The sequence below is a fragment of the Malus domestica genome, chromosome 14, assembly GCF_042453785.1.
Source record: "Malus domestica chromosome 14, GDT2T_hap1".
Classification (NCBI taxonomy): Eukaryota; Viridiplantae; Streptophyta; class Magnoliopsida; order Rosales; family Rosaceae; genus Malus; species Malus domestica.
The window spans coordinates 11,502,264-11,514,466 of NC_091674.1; the positions used below are offsets into that span (position 1 = coordinate 11,502,264).

The 12,203-nt window shown below is 36.5% G+C and overlaps 1 protein-coding gene across 1 annotated transcript; it reads right to left on the minus strand.

Moving 5' to 3' along the window:
* Positions 1-2,476: 2,476 nt before the first annotated feature.
* LOC139191157 (uncharacterized mitochondrial protein AtMg00810-like) lies at positions 2,477-3,369 on the minus strand. Its single transcript, XM_070811719.1, has 3 exons — positions 3,213-3,369; positions 2,823-3,053; positions 2,477-2,733 (listed from the first exon to the last, which is right to left on the minus strand). Exons 1-3 carry the CDS (start codon positions 3,367-3,369, stop codon positions 2,477-2,479), a joined length of 645 nt encoding a protein of 214 aa, XP_070667820.1.
* Between the last annotated feature and the right edge of the window lie 8,834 nt (positions 3,370-12,203).

Genomic DNA, 12,203 nt, shown 5'->3' on the forward strand with positions numbered 1-12,203 from the left:
CTTACTCAAGCATTGTACGAACCTCCCTCGAGTGATAGAAGTTATATGTATAAAAAAAATTAGGAATAAAAGGACTATTAAGTCTTAGAAAAATGTCCAAATTAACTACTTTTCGACCAAATGGTATATTGTCTTGATGGTTAATTCGGACTTTTTTTTTTAAGTTATTGGGCTCAAATATTTACTCATTCTTTAATGTAGATTAGTTTAAAATATCGCTTGTAATATTATTAGTTTTCGAAATTTAGCATTGGGGTTAAAACTTGAAAGCAATTTGGTGGCACTTTTTGGTGGGTGTCAAAGTGAATGTCACAAGACAAAACAATATGAAGCTCCCGATCCCCAACACCACCAGATCATCTGCCTAACTCCCGCCCAACTCCAACACCTCCGGACCACAATAACCATGCACGCAGCATAAATTTTGCCGAAATCCTCCCTCTTCCCCCAAAATAAAGAAAGGGGACGTGACGTTTTATGACTTTGTTAAATTCTTATTTGTGAATATATAATTCACCATATAGATATAAATGCATGGGATTATCAGCTATGCCTTGTCCTTCTTGTTGGCTCTGATGCTTCCAATATATCTCTCTCTTCTCTCTCTCCTCTCTCCTCTCTCCTTTCCTTATATTCATGCCATGACTACAATGGAAGAGGATTTTTTTCCGGATTATCTTTGTGAAAATTCTAAGAATTAATTCATTTTGGCTATTCATAGTATATCGTGAAGTCAGATTTTGTTAAGTACTATTTATGGTCAATTTTAAATAAAAAATTAAAAATGATTTATGAGCACAGAAAAACTGATGAACAGATCCCTACAATCCTCAAAAAGAGAATCCAAACAAGATCCTATTATAGATACAACTACACTTCCCCCTCTTTTTCTCCATTTATTTTGTATGTATTGATAAAGACAATATTGATACCCTATGATGTTTACTAGGTAACTTAAGATACATCATTTATGCTCAAATTCCTAACGTCATACGTTTTCTAAGGTACAAGTCCCTTTTGACTTATTCGCTTTAAACGGTCATTTTTATGCCAATTTGCTTCCTATTTTGTCCACTACTTAGAAGGATTATTCTATTATTTTATTTGCAATTGTATCTAGACGTTACGTCTATCAAAAATTAACTTTGTCACACTGTAATCTTTCAAATAAGCAGGAGCCATGTCTTTTACCAAACAGTTTAACAATTCAAAACTTTTTAATAAAGCAAAAGCTGACCCCAAAACTCAGCTCCATGCTAGCACGAAGTGTTTTTTTATATAAGGGGGAGAAATCTCATATCAATTAGATGTTCTACATATTACTGTTTGACCACTGATTTGTATGCAAAGGAAATATCCGTTGATACGTCTATATTTTAACTTCTACGGAAATATTTGTTTTTAAGTTTTCATAAAAGGTCTGATATTTCTCTTCATTTGTAAGTGAGAGATATTAGATTCAATTCTAGTCAAAGGCGAATTTGAATCATATTATTGCTAGTTTATTGTGAGGCTAAGCTCAACCCCCTCCTCCCCTTTTTAGTGTAGATAATATATTTTGTTAAAAAAAATAAGTATTTGTTTGGAAGTGCTTTTAAAATGACTGAAAGCGCTTTTGGTGAAAATGTTTTTAGAACCAATCCTTAGTAAAAATGCAAGTAAATTCTGGAAAAGTACTTAAAGTGCTTCCTAGAAGAATCACATAACTGATTCTTCTTGCAGAAAACACTTTAAGTGCTTTTGGAACCAAAAATCATTTTCTCTAAAAGCGCTTTTAGTCATTTTAAAAGCACATCCAAACAAGTCTGTTGAGTTTTGGTTTCAATATTTGTTGTATATTTCATTATGAAGATTACAAGAGAGTGAAGGAAACTCTTATAGAGAGCCAAAAGAAAGCTACAATAGATTGTAGGATAACTATACAAACACAATCCCTAAAATCTGCCCTAACAAGTGGAAAAGCAAAAACCAAATTACAAGTAAAGAAGCTTTTACAAGCAACTAAGAAAGGTTGATGTAAGGTGAATGACAAGCTATGGAAAGTGATTGGTGAATGACAAGTTATAGTGAGGATGACAACTCATACATACAACTCATCTATACAAACCGGTTCCAATACACCCCCTCAAGCTGGATCAAGGGGATTGATTGATCCAAGCTTGCACAACAAACGCTGAAACTGAGTAGAGTCTAGTGCTTTTGTGAATAAATCAGCAAGTTGATCATGGCTGTGTGTGAACATGGTGTCTATCACCTTGGATTTTACTTGAGCACGAATATAATGGCAGTCAACTTCAATATGTTTGGTCCTTTCATGGAATACTGGATTGGAGGCAATGTGCATGGCAGCTTGGTTATCATAATACAGGGACATAGGTGCCATGCTTGTGAATCCGAGCTCGGAAAGAAGACTTTTCAACCATATGAGTTCACAGGTTGTTACTGCCATAGCCCTATACTCAGCTTCGGCACTAGATCAAGCAATAACAGTTTGTTTCTTGCTCTTCCAAGTGACAAGGTTCCCTCCAACAAATGTGCAAAAACCTGTTGTGGATTTTCGATCAAGGGCATTTCCAGCCCAGTCAGCATCTGTGTAGGCCAAGATGTGATTTGATCCATTGTTCTTCATAATTATCCCCCTTCCTACTGAGCCCTTGAGATATCGAAGTATTCTCTTGACGATTTCCCAGTGAACTAGAGTAGGAGAGTGCATGAACTGATTGGCTAGGCTAACTAAATATGAGATATCATGCTAGTAATGGTGAGATAAATAAGTTTCCCAACCATTCGCTGATAAACACTAGGGTCCAAGAGAGGTTCACCTTTTTCATGCCACTGAAGTTTGCTAGCCAGGGGTGTCAGAGCTAGTTTACATTCCATCATGTTAGCTTCATCTAGAAGATTGAGAACATACTTTCTTTGATTCAAGAACAATTCTTTTGAAGAGGTAGCCACCTCAATTCCAAGAAAGTATTTCAAGGGCCCCAAGTCTTTAATGGCAAATTTTTTGTGAAGTGACTGCTTAAGCGTCTTAATTTCACTTATATTGTCACCTGTAATAATTAGGTCGTCAACATATATAAGCACAACCAATTTGCCAGCAATACTACTTCGAACAAATAAAGAAGAGTCAGCACGACTCCTTTTGAATCATGCAGCTTCAAGGACTGAACTAAGCTTCGAATAGCAAGCTCGAGGGGATTGTTTGAGACCATATATGGCTTTGTGAAGTCTGCAGACCTTGTTGGGTTCATTTTCTCTTGGATGACCAGGAGGCAACTTCATGTACACTTCTTCTTCAAGATCCCCATGAAGAAATGCATTCTTCACATCTATTTGGAATAAGGCCCATGCATTATTGACTGCCATAGACAACAATACCCTCACTGTGTTTATTTTGGCAACATGAGCAAAGGTCTCCTTATAGTCAATGCCATAGGTTTGAGTAAAGCCTTAAGCTACTAACCATGCTTTGTGTCTTTCAATGCTTCGATTGGATTTGAATTTGGTCTTATATATCCACTTACTTCCCACGACCCTCTTGCCATTTGGAAGATCCACCACACTCTATGTCTGGTTGTCATTCAGAGCTTAAAGCTCTTTAGTCATAACATCTTGCCACTCAGGCATGCATGTGGCTTTATGAAAATTCCTTGGTTCGAAAGTGTGGGATACTTTGTTAAGGAAAGAAGTATGAGAATATGAGAATCTGTGATAAGAAATGGCTGCAGAGATAGGATGCCTTGCAGTGTAAGTAACATACTCTCATAACCTCACTGGTGGATGTCTATCTCGTGTAGGATTTCTTCTTAGTTCACTTATAGCTTGCTGATTTGGTTGAGCTTCTGATGGTCTAGAGGAGCTTGGCACTACATCAATTACACTCTCAGTAAGTTAAGAATTATCAGTGTTGATATGAGCATGAGTGACTTCATGAATTTCTGCTGGAATAGGTAGTGGAAATAGGTCCATAAGATCTTCCATATTAGCATTAGTCTCCAACCCTTTGTGGAAATAAGGTGAATATTCATCAAATCGCACATCTCTAGAGACTGCCAGCTTCCCCGTGTTAGGGTTGTACACTTTGTAACCCTTTTGAGAACTAGCGTATCCCATAAACACACATTTGGCAGCTTGAGGGTTGAGTTTGTCATGATGGAGAGCTTGAATGTACACATAACAAGTACAACCAAAGGTCATGAGGTGAGACAAGTTTATAAGTCTACCCTTCATGACTTCAAAAGGATATTTAGTATTCAACACCCGAGTTGGCAGACTATTAATGATGTACGTGGCAGTGAGTAGGGCTTAAGACCAAAATTTCTTAGGAACATTCATTTTGATCATAAGTGATCGAGTCTTCTCCAATAAGTCTCGATTCTTTCTCTCTGCCACACCATTTTATTGTGGTGTACCAACACAGCTAGTTTGATGCAAAATGCCATGATTGCTCAAGTAATTACTCATGTTATTGGAAGTGTACTCGGTACCATTATCTGATCTTAAAATATATAACTTAGATGAAAATTGATTGGTGATTAGGTTGTGAAAGTCCTTAAGAGCATCAAACAAATCACTTTTAAGTTTTAAAAGATACAACCAGGTTACTTTAGAATAGTTATCAATAAATGTAACATAATATCTATACCCATCAAAGGATTCTACACGAGAAGGACCCCAAATATCAGAGTGAACAAGCTCAAAAAGTTTACTAGTTCTAGAATTAGAGGAAACAAAAGGAAGTCTAGTGGCTTTTGACATTTAACAAGTTTCACACTCCAGTGTGTTTTTACAAAAAAAATGGAAACAACTTGGTCATCACATGTTCTAGGGGATGGACAAGGCGTTGATGCCACAGTTGGTGTTCCTGAACTTGACTTAAGTTGACACTGAGCTTTTTGACAAAATTAGACTCCTTTGAGAGATAGTAGAGTCTATTCAAGAAGAACCCTTCACCAATCTTCTTTGAGTAACACGGTCCTGAAACACAACATTGTGAGGGGAAATATGGCAAGATAGTCTAAGGTTTTTGTGATTTTTCCTATTGAAAAGAGCTGAAAAGGAAAAGAAGGTACATAGAGAGCAGTAGAATCAGTATGCTCACTTAGCAATCTATTCTATCCTTTCCTTAGAATAGGTTCCCCTTTCCTATTTGCAACAGATACATGAATTGGATCAATAGTTCTTTGAAAATCGTGGAGACTAGAGGATTTAATAGTTATATGATCAATGGCACCAGAGTCAATAATCCAAAAAATCATGTGTAACATTTGCATTAAGAGCAGTGGAAATGACACTGATAATACCTGGAATATTGCCTTTCGATGTGTTCTCCGAGTTAGCCAAGAATCCAGCAAATTTCCTTAGCATTGCAGTAGGGTTTTCAGGTGTCATTTCATCAGGTCCAGTGCTTCCTTCCTTCTTTTAAAGAAAAATAGCAAACTCGTTGACCAAGGACACATGATTTGTTGAGAAATTGGCCATCCCATCAGTTGAGGAACAAGCTGAATGAAATGCTTTTGGAATGACTCCACCCTTCCCATCTTTGATCATCCTGCCTTCCCTATTAAACTTAGGCTTTAACTCCGGATGAAGAATCCAACATTTTTCTCTCAAATGTCCCTTCATGTTGCAATAAGAACATTTCCAGTCTGCTTTCTTGCCAAGCACCCTATCACCAATTGCTTTGTGATTTGTCGTGAAAACCCTAGCTTCAGAGTTGGATTTGGGCTCAACGTTCATCACTCTTCGTCGAGTTTCCTCTCTCTGGACTGTATGACACACACTGGTAAAAGAGGGCAGCTCTTGAGTCATTAACAAGTGACTACGCAGGTCTTCATACTCCGCTCCCAAGCTTGCTAAGAGTTGAAACACCCTGTCTTCATCAGCCCTCTTCAATAGCACAGCGAAATCAGTCCTGTGTGGACGATACATATCGAGTTCATTCCACATGGATTTCATAATTCCTAGGTGTTGAATAAAGGAGTGATCACCTTGCTTTAAACTAGCCACACTCTTCTTCAGTTGAAAGATGCGAACTGAGTTGTTTTAGCTGCCATACATGTCTTTGACAGACTCTCATAGGAGAAGGGAAGATTCTGAGTAGCTGAAAAACTCATACAGTTTTGGCTCCATGGAGTTAAGTAACTAGGACATGACCAGTTGATCAGTAGCATGCCATGCATTGTAAGTTGGTGAAGTGGATTCTGGGGGCTCAGAGCTTCCATTGATAAACCCTAGCTTCGATCTTCCTCCTAGAGCAAGTGACACAGCTCTTGACCAAGGAAGGTAGTGAAACTCGTTCAGTAGCACCGAATAGAGTCGTTGATTTGGATTGTTCTCAACACCTTGGGTTAAGTTTGGGGAGGAGGATGAGGCTCTGTCGACACTAGACACATTTTCTTCTACCATCTCTATCGATGATGAGCAAATGAAGAAGTAAAAAAAAATGAACAGAGTCAGGACCTTATGGTTCCTGCTCTGATACCATGTTGATTTTTGGTTTCAATATTTGTTGTATATTTCATTATGAAGATTACAAAAGAGTGAAGGCAACTCTTATAGAGAGCCAAAAGAAAGCTACAATAGATTGTAGCTTAACTACACAAACACAATCCCTAAAATCTGCCCTAACAAGTGGAAAAGCAAAAATCAAATTACAAGTAAAGAAGTTTTTACAAGCAACTAAGAAAGGTTGATGTAAGGTGAATGACAAGCTATGGAAAGTGATTGGTGAATGACAAGCTATGGAGAAAGGTTGATGTAAGGTGAATGACAAGTTATGGAAAGTGACTAGTGAATGACAAGCTATAGTGAGGATGACAACTCATATATACAACCCATCCATACAAACCGGTTTCAATAGAGTCCTAAAATAAAAATCTTCATAAATGGTGTGAAAGATATGTTGTTAATATTCGCTAGGCGCTAGCCAAGCGGCAAGTATGAGCTTAACATCCAAGGTTTTAAAAAGCGCTAGGGGCTAGTCAAGTGGCAGGGCCGGCCTAGGCTGTTTTTTTAATTTTAATCAAATTTGTTATATAACATATAAATAATTATCTACTTATACTTAAAAATACATTATTGTATTGAGATACAAAATTACAAAATAGAATAATATATAGATTATAAAGTATTAGAACATATTGAAAACATGGAAAATAAGCATATAATGAGTGTTCATCCAAGTATTTAACAAATCTATTACAATTTTTTTGAAAAAAATAAATGCATAATGAAAGTTATATATTTTCTATCTAAGTGAAAAATACAACCTAAGCGAGGACCCACCTATGCAAGTTTAGACGCCATTTTTTTATTTTCAAACACTTAGAAATTAATTGCGATGATGGCATATCGCCTAGCCTAAGCAGGTATATATGATTATTATTACGATTGGTGATTTATTTGATGATTGGTGATTTATTCCTATCGTCCCCTCCCTCTCGATTTCTAACTTTTCACTAATGTCGTGGTATTATTTTATTATTGTTACGGTTTTGCGATAAGATACTTTAGGAATGTAACTTCTACCTGTGGGATTTTCAGAATGATTTTTTATTAAGAAATTATTTGATTTTCTATGTCTTCTTGGATTTAATGTTTTTTCTCTATTGTTTGTTTTTCATACTTACGATGTAGTATGATTTCGAATATTATAATGCGTTTTTACAGCAAGGGATTAAGGGGTAGTTTGGGAGTGAGGTGTTTAAAAAAAAATCACCTATGAAAAAAAGCTGTGAGGGTTTTAGGTGTTTGGTAAACTGAAAAAAAATGGCTTATTTTGGAAGCTGCTGTGAGAATAAGCTGAAATCAAAGGAAAAAGCTAAAGCTGCTATTTGCAGCTTTGGAAAAATGGTTTTTTTTCAAAGCACACGGAGCTACAGTGCTCTTTTAATGAAAAGACCCACTATCAGACTGCTTTTTTTTCCAAAAGTACTTTTACAAAAAAGTTTATCAAACACTCTACTGATTTATTTCACAGCCACTTATTCTCACAGCACAGCCGCTTATTCTCACAACAACTTTTTTTCAAAGCACAGCAATACCAAACCAACCCTAAGACTACAAAAAGCAGAGGTTTTATTAAATATATATTTTTTCTAACTTCTTCCCTTTATATATTTTTGCTCACTTGTTCCCTCTATTTCGTACCTCTCTTCGATTTAGTAAGGTTTGAAGTTTGTGATGTAGAGAGAGGCGTGATGGCATAATCCTCCCTCATCAGTGTAGGGACTTCCCTTAGTAATCTTGTAACTAACATTTTTGGATGTATTACATTAGTTCACTTCCATTTTAGATATTTAGATGCTCTGATGTCAGTTTGGCATCGCTGGTGTCCATTACTTACATTTATTTAATGGTTTTATTTTTCCAAAACAAAGAATTTTATTATAGTCGAATGGAAATTTTTACATTTGAAGCCAAAATATTAAACAACCATTCTGACTCAAGATCATCCCAATTATGAAAGGCCCCTTCCCGCGGAACAAACGAAGCCACTAGATGCATTGCCTTGTTGCAAACATGAGGAGCGAGAATAAATTCTACTGACTTCAATTATTGTTTCAAACATTGAACATCAAAGAGGATGCCTTCCATCACAACATCAAGTTGAGTTTTTCCTTAAATCATTTCCACTAGACATTTGGAGTCCGACTCTATTTGAACCACCTCAAAGCCCTTACCAATACAAGCCAAAACTGCTGCTTGTATCGCTTCCGCCTCCGCCTCCGCCTCCGCCTCCGCCTCCGCCTCCGCCATTAAATTAGATTCATATCACAGGTCTCCACCACCGCCTACCCCCTTAAAGATACTCACATAATCTCGTGCCACCCATCCATATCCACCACGACCGGCCTTGAACTAAGCTCCACCAACATTTATGAAGAGGATTACTAACCTGGGCAATCTCCTGCCGCTGCACCCCATTTACACATGGTACCCTCGTTTCAATTCCTCAAACTTACACATTGTTTCTTCAGTAGCATGACTCCATTGGCCCCACATTTTTCCTTTCAAATACTAAGCAATTCCGAGACTTCCAAATTCTCCACAAACCGAATACCACCCATTTCAGATAGCTCTCCAGATCTTCTCCTTTCGTATAATGGTTTATGAGCCATTCCCAACATTTGAAGAGAAATCACCTCCCTGTACTAAGGTAGAATCTAATTGAATAGGTGTCCCAAACCAAAAGATCCGTGCAAATGGGCATTGAAAGAAACATTTATTTAATGGTTTATCACTCTGTTCCGTGCGCACTCTACTCTCTTTTATTTACTTCATACTTTTACTTCAACTCATTCTCATACTTTTTACAATCACTTCACATTATGGCATTGTCACCTCAACCAACACACTTCGATTCAGGTGTTCACTTTGGATATCCAAGTAGGGTTGTCATAGAACATATTGAAAACACGGGCAACAAGCATATAATAAATATTCATCTAAGTATCCAACAAATCTCCTAAAATTTAATGAAAAAATAGAATGCAGAATGAAAGTTATCTATTTTCTAAGTGAGAGTTGTGACCAAGACGGTCTAGGTGTTCTTTCTTATTTTTTAAACTCGTAAGGTTTAATTGTGGCAGGGGTTAGCCACCACAACTAATATAATTGAATACATTAATAATTTCACATTAAGCTGTAACGATTACGCTAAAAAACCAACTGCAACTCATTTTTTCCAAAGTTAAATTGAATTCTCGCTTCCTATTCATCTAAACTACATATTAACATAACCCTCTTTGTCAACCAAAAGAGAGTGAAAGGACTATTCAGTCTTCTATCACAACAACAAAAAAACAATTAAGGGTAGTAACATAATTTCACAAAACAAAATCTTGATGTTTTTGGTTTAAACCTCACATACAGGTGACTTTAACATCTCTAATTTAAAAAATAAAATAAAATAAGTAAATATAAAATATAAAATAAACCTCTCTCACTCTCTTCCTGTCTCTTTCAATTTTAAAAATAAAAATAAAAAAGTTTTACCCACATTTTGTGTGTGGACATATACTAGTATTAGTAAAAATGAAGAGTAAATGGTTGAACCAAAAGCATGTACAATAGAATCCTAATGGTGCTAATCACAAGCTCGCTATCACACCAAACCTAATCTTAAGTCCTTTTTATTAACCAAAAAAATAACGTAAAGTCCAAACATATTTTCAATATCATGTAATTAAAATAGATTTATAACAATGTTTATTTATCTGAGTATAATTTGACTCCTCCGAATCCATCTCTTACCTTCGGGATAGGGCAAAGTTGGGTAGTTGGGAAGCTTTTCCCATTCTTGTGAATTGCTACAGGATAGGGAGGTCTTTTCAAAATTGCCGCTGGTCTGGGGTTCCAAGATTGGCCAACTCGGCTGTGGACCTTTTGGCGTTGCAGTGTTGTAGGGAAGTATGTGATGTAATTTGGGTCGTTAGACCGCATCTTCCGTGGTACATGTTTTGTGTAATGACGGCCTTCCCTGTCCCCCCTATATGAGTAGGTAGTGTGAGAAGGGACACTTTTAGCATTAGATGCGGCGTCGTGATTCCCTGTACCTTCTTACACTACTCTTTCCCAGTAGTTTGTGTTGATTGCTTGCCTCAGGATAGGCCTTCTGTAATACTTTGGCATCTTTGCCCAATTTATGTTATATGCCGTTCTCCAAAAAAAAAAAATATTGAACCCTAATGTATGAATCATGTTTGTGCGTAGTCTGCGGTCATATCTCGCTAATGCACTTTATTTGCCGCAAAGCAAACTTGATGTTTTAGTCCTTTTTTAGCAAAGCTGATTGTATTTGGTGGGACGTTTCTACTGGATAAAGCAAAAAAAATCTCACATCGATTATTTCATAAAATAAATCACAATTGATATCAAATGATTTTACTTTTTAATTTCATCGAAGACTTTTGCATAAAATGACACCTATTAATGGTAATATGGTTATGAAGGGACTGTGTCGATGCGATTTGTAATGAAACCGTCTATTTGAAACTTTTAACAGTTTATGAGTGTGCTAAACAAATGCTCCAACTAAAATCAATAGAAATGGTCCTTGAGATTACTCACCATCCATGATTTTGGTCCTTCTGTTAAAAACTCTTTGGGTAATTTTCAAAGCTTTGTGACTCAATCGTTTCTTAACCAAATTCGACGCATAATATATCAAAATGAAGATATGAAAGTGTATATAAGATTATACCTATTTAGAAGCCCAATGGTTTTCGGAGATGGCCAGAAAATAGCCTGAAAGGTGATTGGTCCGCGGGAAAACTGGAAAACTTGTCGGAAACTAGGTAAACTTTAAACGTTCATAACTTACCGTTCAAAAATGAAAATCATAGTTCTCGACGAGACGAAGAGAATGGTATCTTTCTTGACTGCTAACTTGTCGTGGTTTGGCTGGAAAACTGCTCGAAAGTGGCTAACTCGAAAATGACTAGCCACTTTGTTAGACCAAACCACGGTAAGTTAGCATTCGACAAAGGTACCATTCTCTTCATCTCGTCAAGTAGGGTAAGTTATGAACGTTTAAAGTTTACCTAGTTTCCGCCGAGTTTTACAGCATTCCAGTTTTCCTGCTGACCAGTCACCTTTCAAGCTATTTTCCGGCCATTCCGGAAACCATTGAAAATTACATAACATTAAGTAACATGAAACAACATTAAACAATATTAAAACATTAAATAACATTAAACAACATAAAAATGAAACATTTAACAACATGAAACTTAAACAACATTTTTAAAAACATCTAACAACATAAAACTTAAACACCCACTCCATGCTTGTTTTGGTCCAAAGATTTGAATTTAAGTTGTAATTTTTAAATAATAAATTATTTTTAGCCCTATGACCCTTTAACCCTCGGTTGGAGATGGTTTTTTGTGACAGAGCTAAAACAAGCCCTATGGCCTTTTAGCCCCGGTTGGAGATGGTAAGAAATATGGTCATGCACTGTTCATTAAAATATTAATTTCTTGGAGGGCCAGATGATTAAAACGAGCCATCTGGCCAGCCTTCGGTTGGAGATGGCCTAACTTAAAAAAATTTAGAGCTCTCTGGTCATTGCAAATTGATTTGAATAAGATATTTCAATCATATTAGGTATCAGCTTTCTGTATCACTTCACTTTCCCCATATTTTTACAACTGAATCACTTCCTTCCTGGCTTTCAATTGTGTCTTTTTCCCAGA